We start from the raw sequence: 18,654 nt of genomic DNA on the forward strand, positions 1-18,654 counted from the left end.
GATTTTTATTTATAATTATTTTATTTATTGTTAGGTCCTCTTTCCCACCTATAAATACCCACCTTATTTCCTCATTTTATTCATCAAGCTTTTTCAAGTAAATCTTCTCTCTATATACTTCTTTACACATTCTCAAATATAGTTTTAGTTCTTAGTAGTGAAGAAATACTATTCCGGTAATTCATATATTCCGGATAGTACACAAAACGTTCCGGCAAGGAGAGAAGCTAGGACTCAAGAGTGGTCATTAAATCTTTTGATACCAACTAAAGCTTCGGTTTCCAGGTATGTAAATCTTCAATGAGAGTATTCCTTCCACTCTCATGCCTAAATTATTTTGATTATATGATAAATTATATTTATTTTCTTTAAGCTCTACTCTAAGTTATGTGTGTATTTATCCATGCGTTCTTCCATCCATGTAGCCCAAAAACTCTTTCAATTAAATATCTTGATTTCAAGTAATATTTTTATGTTAATTCTTATTTTTACTTAATAGTATGAATCATGGTTAAACTAATGATTATTGCTCTATTTTGATGCAACATAATTTCATATGTATGAATTGATGATTTACAAGTAAACCCTCTAATTATCTATTTAAAGGTTCTTGAAATTCATGGTGGGTTGTTTAAAGCATGATTTTTAATTAATGGATTTCAAAGTATTTATGTATATTTATTTACATACATATTTGCAAGTTGAAGTGATTTGAACCCACCTAGTTTTACTATGTTTTTAATAAAGTTTGACTTGAAAGCTTTGACTCAAAATAAATGTTTATGAAAGCAATATCTATGATAAAAAAGGGAGTCTTATGAAATGAAAGAATGATGAAATGATATAAATGATGGATTTTTTATGCAATAAGGACAATTCTTGCATATTTGAATTATCAAATATTTTAATGAGCTATTCTGCCGAATATAATGTTTGAATTCTCAAGTTATATGCTATGAATATTTTGAAGTATTAAACTATTCCGTGGGATTGACTTAGCACCGAATGAGGCATTGAGGTGGGATTCGGTAAGGGAATCCTAGTAGCAACCCCTTGTCTCATTAACTATGTGCCAACATAGGAGCCCTTGTAGGCTTAGGCTAATGGATCCATAAATAGCCCTTAAAGCTAAAGTTAAAGAAATGAATAAAGTTGACGGAGTTCTACCCGGCAAGTAGTCTCCCCGTCCAATGTAGGGGGTTATGTTGGATTCCATGTAATAGCTCGCATGGTCTTAAATGTCGGTTATGATTAATTTCCCACAAAATGAATGTTTTAAAGGATATATATATGATTTATTATGCATACATTAAATTATGTTCCATATTACATAAATGTTTTAATATTTTCTCAATGATCATGCATCCTTACATACTTAGTATATTCAAAGTACTAACGCATACTCTTTTGCCTACATGATATCACCATGTAGGGATCAGTGCTCCTCGTCATTATCTTTCACGTGGCTAGTTGATATTCCATTGAAGACTACTTTTGGTGAGTTCCCATGTTCCGGGAATAATACTTCTTTATCTTTCTAGTTTATGATATGTTAAGATATTTTACTATGGAATTTCTTCTATTATGATTGAGGGTGAGCTAGGGACTTGTCTTAGCCCCGTTAAATCTAATAGTTAGAGGTATTGTTGGACATATGTAAGTTGAAGATTTATTATGATTTCCGCTTGTTTATTTATCATCATTACCTATGAAAGGCTAAAAGAATGCTAAGAGGCTTGTTTGAGGTACTTTCGGGTTCCTTATTCGCCATGTCACGTCTAGGCCCTAGGCTTGGGTCATGACAAACTTGGTATCAGAGCCCGAGGTTTTGAATGAACCTTGGAAGTCCAACATACCGCGTCGAATAGGTTCTTCTTCATGGTTGTGAAGCGCGCCACAATTATGAATAAGAGACTATGAGATGTTTAGGAAAATTTTCACTTCTTTCAAATTTATGTCGTGCCTTAGAGTGTCCTAAGCTTTTCTTTAACTAACGACCCATTTTGTGTTCTCTAGATAATGACTCGTGGAAGACCACCTCGAAGAGCAAGGGTTGATGATGAGGACCAAACTCCTCCGATTCCTAATGCCCAACATCATGAGGACGGGGTAACCCATGCCGAGTTTCGCAGTGTTATTACTTTGTTAGCCCAAGTCGTAGCTAACCAAGGGAATCTAGGTGTTCCTCCTCCCCAAATGCAAAATGCAGCCTCTAGGATTCGGGATTTCCAAAGGATAAATCCACCCAAGTTCGATGGTTCTAAACTAGATGAGGACCCTATGGAGTTCATTAATGAGGTGTACCGGATTGTGGCTATTATGGGTGTGCCACCAAATGAGAAGGCCGAGCTAGTGGCCTATCAACTCAAAGGTGTGGCTCGAGTGTGGTATGAACAATGGATTGTTGAGAGGGATGAAGAAATAGGGTCGATAGGATGGGAAGAGTTCAAAGGTGCCTTCCTAGACCGCTTCTTCCCATTGGAGCTAAGGGAGGCCAAAATCCAAGAGTTTATCAACCTCCGTCAAGGAAGTATGAGCGTGAGGGAGTATACTCTCAAATTCACTAAGTTGTCAAAGTATGCTCCCTTCATGGTCTCCAAGCCAAGAGCTAGAATGAGCAAGTTTATTTCCGGTGTCTCAAGCTTGGTGTCCAAAGAGTGCAAAACGGCCATGTTGATCAAGGAGATGGACATCTCTCGGTTAATGACTTACGCAGAACAAATTGAAGAAGAGAAGCTTAGAGAGAGATCAAGGGGGTTCAAAAAGGCTAGAGTGGATGGTGGAGGGTTTAACCCTCAAACGTCCGATCATGGAAACAATGGCAAAGGCTAAGGTGGGCAAAGATTTGTGGGACAAGGTTCCACCAATACTCCTCCTCCAAAGTTCAACAAGGACAAGAGTGGTAAACCAATGATTCCAAGAGAGAATGTTGCTACTCAAACTTTCCCCACTTGTAAGAAGTGTGGAAGGACTCACAAAGGGGAATGCTTAGCCGGCTCCAATGCATGCTTTAAGTGTGGCAAGCTGGGCCACCATGCTAAGGATTGTAGAGATGGTGGTGGTGGTAGGACTCAAGGACAAATTGCTCATGGTCAACAAGTCCAAGGAGGTGTCCAACGCACCAACCGCTTTTACGCCTTGCATGGGAGACAAGATATTGAGAATGCACCCAATGTCATTACCGGTATGTTAAAGGTCTTTTCTTTTAATGTGTATGCACTATTAGATCCGGGTGCAAATTTATCTTTTGTTACTCTATTCCTTGCTAATAGATTTGATGTTTTACCTGAAATGTTATTAGAGCCCTATTTGGTGTCTACCCCCGTTGGTGAGTCAGTTATTGCTAGAAAGGTCTATAGGGGTTGCTTTGTGTCTATCTTGCATAAAGTTATTCCTTGTGATCTCATTGAGCTTGACATGATAGATTTCGATGTCATTCTTGGGATGGATTGGTTACATGCATCTTATGCTTCCATAGATTGTAGGAATCGTCGAGTCAAATTTCAATTTCCAAATGAGCCTGTTATTGAATGGCAGGGTCATGATTCGGTGGTGAAGGGTCAGTTTATTTCTTATCTTAAGGCCCGCAAAATGATTTCTAAGAGATGTATTTACCACATTGTGAGGGTTAGGGATATCAACTCCAAAAGTCCTTCTCTTGAGTCAGTTCCTATAGTCAATGAATTCCCCGATGTCTTTCCCGATGACCTTTCTGGTGTCCCTCCCGAAAGGGAAGTTGATTTTGGTATCGATCTCCTCCCTGATACCCAACCTATCTCTATTCCTCCTTACCGTATGGCCCCAGCAGAATTAAAAGAGTTGAAGGAATAGTTAAAGGACTTGTTAGAGAAGGGGTTCATAAGACCAAGTATTTCTCCATGGGGTGCTCCCGTTCTATTTGTAAGAAAGAAGGATGGGTCACTTCGAATGTGCATAGACTACCGGCAATTAAATAAGATGACCATTAAGAACAAGTACCCACTCCCTAGAATAGATGACTTATTTGATCAATTGCAAGGGGCAAGTCACTTCTCCAAGATCGACCTTCGGTCCGGCTATCACCAACTACGGGTAAGGGAGTGTGACCTTCCCAAAACAGCCTTCCGAAAAAGGTATGGTCACTATGAGTTTGTGGTGATGAGTTTTGGGTTGACGAATGCACCGGCGATGTTTATGGACTTGATGAATAGGGTGTTCAAACCTTACCTTGATACCTTTGTAGTAGTCTTCATTGATGATATTTTAATTTACTCTCGGGGTGAGGAAGAACATAAAAATCACTTGAGAGTTGTGCTTCAAACATTGAGGGATAGACAATTATTTGCAAAATTTAGTAAGTGTGAATTTTGGTTAAAGGAGGTAGCATTTCTTGGTCATGTAGTGTCCGGTGATGGAATTAAGGTTGATCCTAAGAAAATAGAGGCAGTCAAAAATTGGCCTAGACCATTATCTCCTTCAGACATTAGGAGCTTCTTAGGTCTAGCCGGGTACTATAGAAGGTTCGTCAAAGGCTTTTCTTCCATCTCATCTCCTATGACAAAATTGACCCAAAAGAAATCCAAATTCATATGGACAGATGAGTGTGAGAAGAGTTTCCAGACCTTAAAAGATCGACTTACCTCTACTCCTATTTTAACTCTCCCAGAAGGATTAGAGAGGTTTATAGTTTATTGTGATGCTTCAAAGATTGGTTTAGGTTGTGTCTTAATGCAAAACGGCAAGGTCATAGCCTATGCTTCTAGGTAATTAAAGGTGCATGAGCGTAATTACCCTACCCATGACCTTGAATTGGCGGCCGTTGTTTTTGCTCTGAAGATTTGGAGGCATTACCTCTATGGGGTACATGTGGATGTGTATACTGATCATAAGAGTCTTCAGTATGTGTTCACCCAAAAGGACCTTAACCTAAGGCAAAGGAGGTGGCTAGAACTCCTTAAGGACTATGACATGAGTGTGCACTATCATTCGGGTAAAGCTAATGTGGTTGCTGATGCACTTAGTAGAGTGTCTATGGGGAGTATGGACCATGTGGATGAAAGTAAGAGGGAGTTGGTGAAAGATGTTCACCGATTGGCTAGATTAGGGGTGAAGTTGTGTGGTACTAATGATGGGGGTATGGTTGTTCAAAATAGGCATAATCCTCTTTGGTGGTGGATGTTAAATCCAAGCAAGATCTTGACCCAAAGTTTATCGAGTTAAAGAAGTTGGTAAAGGAAAAGAAGATAGAGGTCTTTTCCCAAGGGGGAGATGGGGTACTGTACTATCAAGGTCGGATATGTGTTCCAAATATTGATGGCTTAAGGAGTTTGATCATGATGGAGGCTCATAATTCTACATACTTCATTCATCCCGGTTCAACGAAAATGTACCGAGACTTAAAGGAGTTGTATTGGTGGGGTGGCATGAAGAAGGACATAGCAAGGTTTGTGTCCGAATGTACGAATTGCCAACAAGTGAAGGCCGAACATCAAAGGCCGGGTGGCCTAGCCCAAGACATTGAAATCCCAACTTGGAAGTGGGAAGATGTGAATATAGATTTTGTAGTGGGTTTGCCTCATACCTGGAAGCGTCATGACTCAATTTGGGTAATTGTTGATAGAATGACTAAGTCAGCTCACTTCCTACCGGCTAAAACTTCCTATAGTGCTGAAGACTATGCCAAGTTGTATATTCGGGAGTTGGTGAGGTTGCATGGTGTGCCATTATCCATTATTTCGGATCGTGGTACCCAATTCACTTCTCACTTCTGGAGATCATTTCAAAAAGGCCTCAGTACTAAGGTAAAGTTGAGCACAACATTCCATCCTCAAACGGATGGGCAAGCCGAAAGGACGATTCAAACACTAGAGGATATGTTAAGGGATTGTGTGTTGGAGTTTAAAGGGAATTGGGATGATCATCTACCTCTCATCGAGTTTGCCTATAATAATAGTTACCACTCAAGTATTGAGATGGCACCGTTTGAGGCTTTGTATGGGAGACGATGTAGATCACCGGTTGGTTGGTTCGAAGTAGGTGAGATGACCTTGTTGGGCCCCGATTTGGTACTTGATGCTTTAGAGAAGGTGAAGATCATTAGAGAAAGGTTGAAGACGGCTCAAAGTCGTCAAAAATCCTATTCTGACACTAGAAAAAGGGATCTTGAGTTTAATGTGGATGATTGGGTGTATCTGAAGGTTTCACCCATTAAAGGTGTGGTTCGATTTGGTAAGAAAGGGAAATTGAGCCCTAGATATGTAGGGCCTTATAGAATCGTGAGACGTGTTGGTAAGGTTGCATATGAGTTGGAATTACCATTGGAAATGGCCATGGTTCATCCGGTGTTTCACGTGTTTATGTTGAAAAAACATGTGGGTGATCCTAGTTCCATTGTACCTATGGGAGTAGTGAATATTGAAGAAAACTTGACCTATGAAGAAGTTCCAATGGAAATTTTGGACCGGCAAGTTAAGAGATTGAGGAACAAAGAAATTGCATCTGTTAAAGTCCTTTGGAGGAATCAACAAATAGAAAGTGCAACATGGGAAGCGGAAGCGGATATGATTAAGAGATACCCTCATATTTTCCCCTCTACCCAAACCTAAGGTATTAAGTTGTTCTTGCTCAATTACTTGAAATCCTTACATCTCAACTTTTCTTGTCATATGCTTGCAAAATTATGAAATATATTTTAAACGATATTTTAAATTACACTATTGCATTAATGATAGGTTGTTTGTTAACACTCTACTCTACTCAAGCTAAGTCTTTTCTCATTCGAGGACGAATGTTCCCAAGGGGGAGATAATGTAACATCCCCTAAAAACGTTGTATACGATGTTTTAATTTTTGCCTAAACATGATACAACCTCTGTATTTTGGTCATAACTTTTCATAGGAATATCCAAATTGAGTAATTCAAATTTCTGAGTAACCACAAGATCATTACCTACAACTTTTATGAAGACCATATTTTAAGATTCGGAGGTTACGTAGGTCAAATAAATTAATCTTTGTAAGGTAGGATGCTGTGACGGAAATGAGTGTTTATAGAAGAAAAATCATATTTCACTGTAGGTTTATCCAAATTGGTTGATTCTTAAACGATATGAAACTAGACTTCCATATCTACAATTCTTATGAAGACACCAAATCCTAATAAGGAATTTATCTTATTCAAACGTAGCTCCCAAAAAGACTATTCTGTCAAAGATAACTCATTTCACCTACCATAGAAAGATCTAGATACATTTGACATCACTCATGACATAAATTGTCCTCCATTTAACATCATCCATGACATCAATATATTCTACTAAATTTTTAGATTTTTATTTATAATTATTTTATTTATTGTTAGGTCCTCTTTCCCACCTATAAATACCCACCTTATTTTCTCATTTTATTCATCAAGCTTTTTCAAGTAAATCTTCTCTCTATACACTTCTTTACACATTCTCAAATATAGTTTTAGTTCTTAGTAGTGAAGAAATACTAATCCGGTAATTCATATATTCCGGATAGTACACAAAACGTTCCGGCAAGGAGAGAAGCTAGGACTCAAGAGTGGTCATTAAATCTTTCGATACCAACTAAAGCTTCGGTTTCCAGGTATGTAAATCTTCAATGAGAGTATTCCTTCCACTCTCATGCCTAAATTATTTTGATTATATGATAAATTATATTTATTTTCTTTAAGCTCTACTCTAAGTTATGTGTGTATTTATCCATGCGTTCTTCCACCCATGTAGCCCAAAAACTCTTTCAATTAAATATCTTGATTTCAAGTAATATTTTTATGTTAATTCTTATTTTTACTTAATAGTATGAATCATGGTTAAACTAATGATTATTGCTCTATTTTGATGCAACATAATTTCATATGCATGAATTGATGATTTACAAGTAAACCCTCTAATTATCTATTTAAAGGTTCTTGAAATTCATGGTGGGTTGTTTAAAGCATGATTTTTAATTAATGGATTTCAAAGTATTTATGTATATTTATTTACATACATATTTGCAAGTTGAAGTGATTTGAACCCACCTAGTTTTACTATGTTTTTAATAAAGTTTGACTTGAAAGCTTTGACTCCAAATAAATGTTTATGAAAGCAATATCTATGATAAAAAAGGGAGTCTTATGAAATGAAAGAATGATGAAATGATATAAATGATGGATTTTTTATGCAATAAGGACAATTCTTGCATATTTGAATTATCAAATATTTTAATGAGCTATTCTGCCGAATATGATGTTTGAATTCTCAAGTTATATGCTATGAATATTTTGAAGTATTAAACTATTCCGTGGGATTGACTTAGCACCGAATGAGGCATTGAGGTGAGATTCGGTAAGGGAATCCTAGTAGCAACCCCTTGTCTCATTAACTATGTGCCAACATAGGAGCCCTTGTAGGCTTAGGCTAATGGATCCATAAATAGCCCTTAAAGCTAAAGTTAAAGAAATGAATAAAGTTGACGGAGTTCTACCCGGCAAGTAGTCTCCCCGGCCAATGTAGGGGGTTATGTTGGATTCCATGTAATAGCTCACATGGTCTTAAATGTCGGTTATGGTTAATTTCCCACAAAATGAATGTTTTGAAGGATATATATATGATTTATTATGCATACATTAAATTATGTTCCATATTACATAAATGTTTTAATATTTTCTCAATGATCATGCATCCTTACATACTTAGTATATTCAAAGTACTAACGCATACTCTTTTGCCTACATGATATCACCATGTAGGGATCAGTGCTCCTCGTCATTCTCTTCCACATGGCTAGTTGATATTCCATTGAAGACTACTTTTGGTGAGTTCCCATGTTCCGGGAATAATACTTCTTTATCTTTCTAGTTTATGATATGTTAAGATATTTTACTATGGAATTTCTTCTATTATGATTGAGGGTGAGCTAGGGACTTGTCTTAGCCCCGTTAAATCTAATAGTTAGAGGTATTGTTGGACATATGTAAGTTGAAGATTTATTATGATTTCCGCTTGTTTATTTATCATCATTACCTATGAAAGGCTAAAAGAATGCTAAGAGGCTTGTTTGAGGTACTTTCGGGTTCCTTATTCGCCATGTCACGTCTAGGCCCTAGGCTTGGGTCGTGACACATGTGCCTCTCACTACAATCGAAACACCCACAAGCACTCAATAACATTTTTAACCTTAGTGGGTATATAGCAACAAAGTCACTCACTCTCTCAAACGATTTCATGTGCGACACAAGAATTTCCATAGGCTTGCCCTTAGTGTTTTGCTCCACTAATACAAGAGTGCAATAGTTTTGGGATCACTAGGTCTTCATAGGTTGTAATGTAGGATGATGTACGGGTAAAAACTATTATTTGGTAACGTTCCCAAGTGCTTCAATACATTACACTTATCAATTTCTCCACTTCAACCTCCCATTTAAGCTTACCCCTCCTTGCTTATCCCTTCTTACTTACTTTATTTGTCAGTTTTTTTCTCTTTTATATTTATTACAAGATGTAAGTCTATTTCAACATTAATACCCCATTTTATAAGCTTCATATTGTCTTATCCTTTTGTTCCATATTTATCCCTTTTTTAAAGCGCTTAGGATTTTGGATCAGATTAATGGCTCCAGATAATATGGGAATAAGCTACATAATGAGGCTGCCAAAGAAAATTTCAAGGCTCAACAGGGCTAACTAGGGATTAAGAATTCGAGTTAGGTGCGAAACAAGGGGAAACACAAACAAGGCTATCAAAAAAATACCTACTTCATTTCCTAAACTCTATAATCTTTATTTTGTTTCGCATACACACCGAACAAGTTCTAGCTATCAGTATGTATGCACAGAGTACATCAAATCCTCACACACACATGGCACATGTACAACTAAAGAATGATAACTATTGATTACCAACTACACAATCATATATATTCAATATTAATCATGCATCACTTGAGTCGAATACAAGAGCTTAGGTGCCTTAAACTAGTCATTTCATTTTATACCATGCTTTCATTTACGTTATGCACTTTATATACAAGCAGACACAAACTTAGACCTAAGATAATTTTTTTATATGGTTCAAAAGGGACTATTCTTGGCTAAAGAACCGAAAACAACTACCAAGAAACCCAAAATAAAAATGCACTAAATAAAATCTCTACAAAAATGTACTGAGAATTCCAACTCCCACCCCACACTTAAACAAAAAACTGTCCCCAGTGCACCATTTTAATACACAGTCTAAGAGTGAAAGAAGGAACTCCCTGAATCGGTCAGTCGTCCTCTCCTCTAACAGTAGCGGCAATGTCATCTACCACTATAAGAGCAACGGTAGTAGTATTATCTAGCTCTTTATATTCCTTATCATCTCCCATCTCCTCCATCGTGGGTTCATCATCACCCAAAGGCTCCTAGAAAACTGGCCCCACCCAGCACATGTGCATAGAACTATACGTAAGAGGATAATGATCTGCTAATTCAGCCATCTCGTCATCCATCATCGGATGACCACCAATTCACAGTTGCAACTCTACTATGCCAAACATGTGACCTATCTAAATTTCATTCCGAGCTAGTCAGTCTATGGTAGACAATGCCTGTCCTTGGGATATATCATGGATCATTGCTTTAGTCACATCAACCATATTACAAACCAAATATGGTACCCTCGATACACATAGATCATGAATTTCTTCTTCAACTCCTTCAGCCCACAAAAATCGGATTATCATACTACCATAACAGAAATGCCACCTCTTAGTATTTCAAAATTTCATCATATTATGTTGTATCACAGATCCAACATTTACCTGCAAACCTCTCATCAAGAGATAAACCAAGACAACCCTGTCCTGAGTTACATCATACACATGCTTACTCAGCAAGAATACACTACAAACAATTTTCAACCACACTTTAGCTTCATTATTAAAATGTGAATATTAAAGTATAATGTGCCTTCCAGTATCCTTTGCCCTATACCATCTTGAAACAGAATTAATAGCACACAAGGTATGACGAATATCTCTATAAGGTGGTTGTTCTTTCATGTCTAAGTATTCAGAATAATCACAATAGGGTGTCCCCAAAAATTCATTCAATGCTCTAGTGATAGAACGTATAGTCTTACCCCTAACCTCCACCTTATTGTTACTAGACTGGTCAGTGTTCCAATTAGCATAAAATTCATGAACAAGAGTTAAATTGCACTTACCTTGGTCTTTGAAGATGAAATAAAGACCCAAATTATATACCATCTCATGAATTTGGGGGAATTCTTCCTATAGCCTACCCTCATTGACATAATCATCTCCCATGTATTTTTTTTCCTTTTGGGACTCAAAACCAGTCTAGCCCATATTTTTCTACCGCCTGCCTGCCAAACTGATGCGGTGGTAGTCTTGAGCTTGCTTTTTCTACCGATATAGAGGCTCCACTTTTTTAGGACCTTTTTCTACCCACTCCTACATCTACTTGCTTTCCTTTTGGTGCCATTAGAGATAAGAAGGAAGAGTTTGAAGAAAGAAAATCAAATTCTTACAATGGTGGTTGTTTAAAAATGGTGAATGACTAGAGAAGGAAGATTAAGTATTGCTTTGGAGTTTGAAATGGTGTGTGGGATAATATAGGTATTGGGAAGGTTCTTTTATAGTAGAAATTAGAGTGGAAAGATGAAGGGTAAAGGTTGTGGGAGAGTAGGGGTCAGGTAGTGGTAGATTTGAAGTTGAGATAATGGGGTAGGTGGAGGATTTTGGGGGTTTTAAACTTCAATTTTTGATTTTTAGCCCGAACCCACTAATGGTGTTGTAGTGGAGCGGGGTGCCAGTATAGCGCCTTGCTGGAAATTCTACATTTCTTCATGGCGCTATAGTGGGGATGGGCGCCACTATAACGCTTGGATTAAGCCTTAGTTGTTTTCCCTTTGGCGTTGGGCGCCACTATAGCCCCTGTAGATATTTTCTTCAAATTTTTCATTCTTCGCGTCATGTTGCTTTTGCTTGCTCTGCCTTGCCTCCTGTCATTCTACGCATCAAGTTTACATTGTGGGTTGCCTCCAACCTAGCACCTTATTTTTGGTCGTGGAACGATGCTTTATCTATACCTAAAAAATATATATTCACATAATCAAAATCTATTTTAAAGGAAAAATTACAAACTTTAGGTCCTATGTTAAAATACAAATCACAGGTTGCCTCCCATGTAGCGCCTTATTTACTGTCGTGGCATGACTCAATGCCTCCATCATTCATTCTCAAGCTCTACATCTTCCTCTTCACGATCCACATCATTACCAAAGTAGTGCTTGACTCTTTGCCCATTAAATAGAAACGTGGATGTTTTTGATGCATTCCACAGTTCCACAGCTCCATGAGGTGTCATACATACCACTTCAAAAGGGAACTCTATTTGGATTTTAACTTCCCTGGAAAAAGTTTGAGTCTAGAGTTAAAAAGAAGTACCTTTTGCCCTAGTTCGAAAGTATGAGTGATGATGTTCTTATCATGCCATCGCTTTGTTTTTTCCTTGTAGAGCTTGGCATTTTCATAGGCATGGAGCCTAAACTCCTCCAACTCATGCAATTGGTCCAACCGCTTTCTCCCTGCTAACTCTAGGTCAAGATTTGGCTTCTTGATTGCCCAATAGGCTCGGTGTTCTAACCCAACTGGTAAGTGACATGCTTTACCAAATACCATCTGATATGAAGAGGTTCCGATGGGTGTTTTGTATGCCATTTGGTATGCCCAAAATGCTTCATATAACTTTTCTGACCAATCTTTCCTTTGTGCATTCACAATCATTTGTAATATCTGCTCACCTCTCTATTGGATACCTCGACTTGCCCTCTGGTTTGCGGATGATATGCTGTAGACACTTTATGCCTCACCCCATACTTATCCAAGAGATTCTTCACTATTTGATTTATAAAGTGTGATCCTCCATTGCTAATAATTGCTCTAGAAGCACCAAATCGAGTGAAGATGTGTTTCTTTAAAAACTTGGTTACTACCTTTGAGTCATTAGTGGAAAGAGCTATGGCCTTAACCCACTTGGACACGTAATCGACTGCCACTAAGATATGCTGGTTTCCGTAAGATAATAGAAATGGACCCATGAAGTCTATGCCCCATACATCGAAAATTTTGACTTCCAAGATATATCTTAATGACATTTCGTGTCTTCTTGAGATGGTTGCTATTCGTTGGCATTGATTACAATTCTTCACATACCCTGCAGCATCTTTAAATAATGTAGGGCAAAAGAAACCAGATTGAAGTACCTTATACGTAGTGCACTCTCTTTTATGATGACCACCATATAGAGATAAGTGATAACTATCCAACACTTGGCGCACCTTAGTTTTTGGAACACACCTCCTTACCATTTGCTCTATTCCCTTCTTGAATAAGTAAGGCTCGTCCCATATGTAGAACTGGACTTCATGCATTAACTTTTTCTTCTTTTGTAAGGTTGCATCTGGGGAAACACCCCACTCACCAGGTAATTGACTTTATCAGCGTACCACAACAATTCAATCAACTTAAGAAATAAAAGTTGCTCATCAGGGAATTCTTCTTTGATTTGCATCTGTTCCCCAATGTGTGTTGAATTCTCTATCCTGGAAAGGTGATCGACAACTTGATTCTCACAACCCTTGTGATCTTTAATCTCAATGTCAAATTCTTGAGAAACAGGATCCATCTTATGAGTCGTGGCTTTGCATCTTTCTTGTTGAATAGGTAACTAAGAGCTATATGGTCAGTGTAAATAGTTACTTTAGTACCTACCAAATAGGATCTGAACTTGTCGAATGCATAAACCAGTGCTAGTATCTCCTTCTCGGTGATTGTGTAGTTGACCTGAGCTGAATCAAGAGTCTTGCTTACATAATAAATAGAGTAGAAGATCTTTTCTTTTCTCTGTCCCAATACTTCTGTTACTTCTACATTACTAGCATCGCACATAAGCTCAAAAGGTAACTCTCAGTTGGGAGCAATCAAGATTAGAGCTCCCGTTAGCTTCTTCTTCAATAACTCGAAGGCCTGCATACACTTATCATTGAATGTGAACTTCATTTCTTTTTCCAAAAATCTGTACATAGGCCTGACTATTTGTGCAAAATCCTAGACTAACCTTCTATAGAACCCTGCATATCCTAAAAATCTACGCACTCCTTTTATTGAAATCAGGGATGGTAACTTCTCTATCACTTCTATCTTGGCTTTGTCTACTTCCAGCCCTTGTTTTGACACTTTGTGACCTAAGATGATCCCTTCTGTTACTAGAAAATGACATTTTTCCCAGTTCAGGACAAGATTTGTCTTTTCGCACCTTGCTAACACTTTGTCTAAGTTCTGCAAATGCATCAAATGATTTTCCAAAAATTGAGAAGTCATCCATAAATATTTCCACATAATATTCGACTATGTCATGAAAGATTGCCATTATACACCTTTGAAAAGTTGCCGGAGCATTGCACAGCCCAAATGGCATACGCTTAAAGGCATATATTCTATAAGGACCAGTGAACGTAGTCTTTTCCTGATCTTTAGGTGCAATTGAGACCTGATTATATATTGAATATCCATCCAAGCAACAGTAGTACTCCTGCTGCGCCAACCTGTCTAGCATTTAATTAATAAAAAGAACTGGGTAGTAATCTTTACTTGTAGCTTTATTCAACTTGCGATAATCCATGCAAATTCTCCATCTAGTGACTGTTCTAGTAAGGATTAACTCATTCTTTTCATTTTTGATCACAGTCATTCCTCTCTTTTTAGGCACACACTGCTCTGGACTTACCCATTTGTTGTCTGAGATGGGGTATATGATACCTGCATCTACCCATTTAATAACCTCTTTTCTTACTACATCTTTCATTACTGGGTCAATCTACGCTGAGGTTGTGCGATTGGTTTATTCCCTTCCTCTATGAAGATCCTATGCATGCACAAGACTGGGCTAATCCTATGTAGATCAGCCTTTTGCCAGCCCATAGCTTTCTTTCTTTGTCTAAGCACCTCTATAGCTACTCGAACCTCTATTTCAGATAAAGAGGACGAGAGAATTACTGGTAATATGTCATTGGGACCAAGGAATGCATATTGAGATGGGACGATAATGGTTTCAACTCCAATTTAGGAGCTTCCTTAGTCGAGGGTTTGGGGAAAGGACCCAACACTCTATTTAATGGTTCTACCTATTTTTTCCACACGCTCACATTGTGAGCCTCTAACAACCAACAATTTCTTATGTTGCTACATCGCTTTCTATTTCTTGAACCATTAATACTTTTTCTAGTGGATCCCTTAATTCCACATATTTCTCTGCCCCTGATTCACCAATTACTATTATCGCAAATAACTCTTCATATATGGGAGGCAATTTTAATGTGTTGTACATATCAAATACTTTCACCTTATCATGAGCTCTAATTATGAGTCGTCTGACTGCTACATCTATCAGAGCCCCTCTTGTTGCCAAGAATGGGTGTCTCAAAATGAAGGAAACCTTCAGTCTGGATAAAAGTATAGGATGACAAAGTCCACAGGGAAAATAAGAGATCCCACCTGGACTAAGACGTCCTCAATGACTCCATCCAGTTTTGCTATAGAGCGATCTGCAGGTTTAACAAGATGGTGGTAGGCTTAGGATTTCCAAAGCCTAATTTCTTGAACATAGAGGTTGGCATCAATTTTATACTCTCCCCCAAGACACATAGTCCTCTTGTATTCACACACTTTCTAATAGTAACTTGTACCGTAAAACTCCCTGAATCTTTCTGCTTGGTTGGAGGCTTAACTTTATTCAAGATTCGGGAACTGCACTCCTTAGTGAGTGCTACTATTTCATATTCATCCCATTTGCTCTTGTTGTCTACAATGTCCTTGACATACTTGGCATTTTAGCAAGTCTATAAATTTAGAGTGGCTAACTGATTCCATCAAACATCTGCAGCTAACTTAGCCTGGTCCCTCATGATTTGTTTCAATATGTCTTCAACACTCATGCTTCCTAATTTTCTGAGCTTTGATTACCTTGACCTTGATTGATTGTTTCCCACCTCCTTGTGCTCTAAATTAGGTTTGTCCTTGATGTTGGTTTTGCTGATTTCCACATCATGAGAAGTTTGAATGGTTTCTCTAATTTAGGTTGTAAGTGTTTCCATAGTTCTGGCTACCACCACCCTAGGTGCATTACCCATAAAATTTACTGCCTCAGGATTAGCTCCACAGTATTCTGTTGCATGTTCACTACTTCCACAAACTTCACACCACAGTGGTTGCGGCTGCACCATATTTACTGAAGCTTGCTGCTGTCCCAATGCCAAATTATTAAAGTGGGTGGACATCATAGTTTACATTGATGCAATATGTGCCGTCAAAGAGGTCATAGCATAAACTTCTAACATTTCTGCTTTCTTCTACACCACCGGTTTGGAGTTCCCTCCAGTTTATTTAGGATTCCCTTGAGATATGTGATTCAGCAGTGTAAAGAGCTCATCATAGGTTTTCTCCAATGCCTGTCCACCTGCAGTAGAATCAAGAAAAATTTTGGTATTGGGTTCCAACTCTTCTATGAAGGTATGGACCAACACCTCATTAGCTTGATGATGGTGAGGACAACTAATGAGTAAGGATTTAAACCTTTCCCAAGATTGGTACCAATTGTTTCCAGATTTTTGTTTAAAGATTAAAATTTTAGCCCTCAACTTAGCTGTCTTTCCTAAAAGGAAGAACCTAATAAGAAGCTTGCGAGCCAAATCATTCCATAAAGTGATTGAATTTGGTGGTTCCAACTTTAACCACCTCTTAGCTTCCCCCAATAAAGAAAAGGTAAATAATGTTAACCTCGTATAGTCAGGAGATACCCCATTAGGCGTATATATGCCGCTAATCTCCAAGAAGTTTTGAATGTGTACTTGGGAATCTTTATGAGGTAAACTTGTAAACTACCCATTAGAGTGAAACAGCGGCACTATGTTCTATTTAAGTTCAAATCTTCCTCCAGCTAGAGGTTTCTGAATGCTAGAGGTGACATTTGCTGTGAGTGGGACTGCCACATCACGTACTGTCCTGGCTGCCATCTCCACAGGGACCTCATCTAGCAATACCTCTCCTTCTAAGTCGTGATTATCCGCAATATTGAGTTTATATATTAGGTTTTGTGAAGCTGCTATTCGCTTTTTTTGCTGGGAGACTCGTTCAGGCTCGGATAATGGATCTACAAGTTCCTTGTCCCTATCCGGTGTAATGTCTCAATTACCTACAAAAATTTACAGCTAAGACCAAGTTGTTAACACTAGCACAATCAATATAGAAACTTAGAAAAGATAAATTGCCTAATTTTAAGATCCCCGGCAACGGCGCCAAAAACTTGTGTTGGCTACAATTGCACACACAAGTGTGCGTAGTCTCTCAAGTAGTAAAGCGGCTCTTTCAAGCCATATATCGAACCCACAAGAACTTTAATGAGACGTATTATTTCTTTCCAACGAACTATACTAATTGTGATTGTGTGATGGATTTGACATAATTTGTTAATGGTTTTGGATGTAAGAAAATTTTCTACAATTAAAAACAATGCAGTAGTTACGTATATTAATCAGATTATGAGAAATTCCAAGGCTATAGCATAACTTGAAGTCAAGCTTACTATTTTTCGATCTCAGTCTTTGATGGGTTATTTAATTACTGATTAAAAAAGGTTATTAATCCAATCATGGTCTCCCGACCTATAATTGCCTATCTTTATCGTCAACCTAACTACATCATTGAGCAGAGATAAGCGTGAAATAATAAAGATGCATTTAAACTATCATCTTTTATCATAATCGAATGTGGTATATAGGTATGTATCACAAGTATCCTATAAGCGAATCATTCTAGGTTATTCTAGTATGAACATATTCCTTCCATTCTTTGATCTATCTACTTGTCCTCTTATGATTCCAAGATAGTGAAAATATATATTCTAATGCTGGCCAAATATTAAAATCATAACCAAAAGAATGCAAGAGTAATTAAAAATTAGTAACCCATCATCAACCAAGCCCAAATAATATTAAACCATGATTTCATAGCTATATCCCCAGATTTTGGGTGCTTAGCTAGTCATTTTCAAATGATAAAAACAAGTGCTTAATCTTCATACAAACTAATGGGAACAAGAAAAGAAGGAGAGAAGGAACCTAAAAATGCTGAACTTCTTGCTCTTACTTCTATTTTAGATCCAAAACGCGGCTCCAGCCTTCTCACCAGCCCTCAAAATCTATTTAAATGCCCTCCTTCAATTATTGTCGAACCCAGAATAATAAACAAATTAAAAGTTCTTGGCACTATAGTGGCGCTGGGTGCCACTGTAACGCCAAGATTATGTCTCTAAAATTTTGCTCCTAGCGTCGAGCGCCACTATAACGGCTGCAGAGCTTGGAGTTGCAGTGGCGCTGGGCGCCACTATAACGCCTAGAACATGTCTCTAAAGTTTTGCTCCCAGCGTCGAGCTCCTCTATAACGGCTGCAGAGCTTGGCACTGTAGTGGTACTGGGTGCCACTGTAACGCCAAGATTATGTCTCTGAAGTTTTGCTCCTAGCGTCGGGCGCCACTATAACGGCTATAGAGCTTGGAGTTGCAGTAGCGCTGGGCGCCACTATAACGCCCAGAACATGTCTCTAAA

The 18,654-nt window shown here is 38.1% G+C and overlaps 1 protein-coding gene across 1 annotated transcript; it reads right to left on the reverse strand.

Annotated features, from left to right (window-relative positions):
- Positions 1-12,221: 12,221 nt before the first annotated feature.
- LOC129890474 (uncharacterized) lies at positions 12,222-13,679 on the reverse strand. The gene is made up of 3 exons (XM_055966021.1): positions 13,476-13,679; positions 12,486-12,673; positions 12,222-12,402 (listed from the first exon to the last, which is right to left on the reverse strand). Exons 1-3 carry the CDS (start codon positions 13,677-13,679, stop codon positions 12,222-12,224), a joined length of 573 nt encoding a protein of 190 aa, XP_055821996.1.
- Between the last annotated feature and the right edge of the window lie 4,975 nt (positions 13,680-18,654).

Source organism: Solanum dulcamara, chromosome 5 (genome assembly GCF_947179165.1).
Source record: "Solanum dulcamara chromosome 5, daSolDulc1.2, whole genome shotgun sequence".
NCBI classification, from domain to species: Eukaryota; Viridiplantae; Streptophyta; class Magnoliopsida; order Solanales; family Solanaceae; genus Solanum; species Solanum dulcamara.

Coding starts and splice junctions, on each gene's coding strand:
- LOC129890474 (XM_055966021.1), bottom strand. CDS start 13,679: ATGGATCCTGTTTCTCAAGAATTTGACATTGAGATTAAAGATCACAAG. Junction 12,674..13,475: donor CTGATAAAGTCAATTACCTG/GTGAGTGGGGTG, acceptor TCTTCATATCAG/ATGGTATTTGGTAAAGCATG. Junction 12,403..12,485: donor AAGGAAAAAACAAAGCGATG/GCATGATAAGAA, acceptor AACTTTTTCCAG/GGAAGTTAAAATCCAAATAG.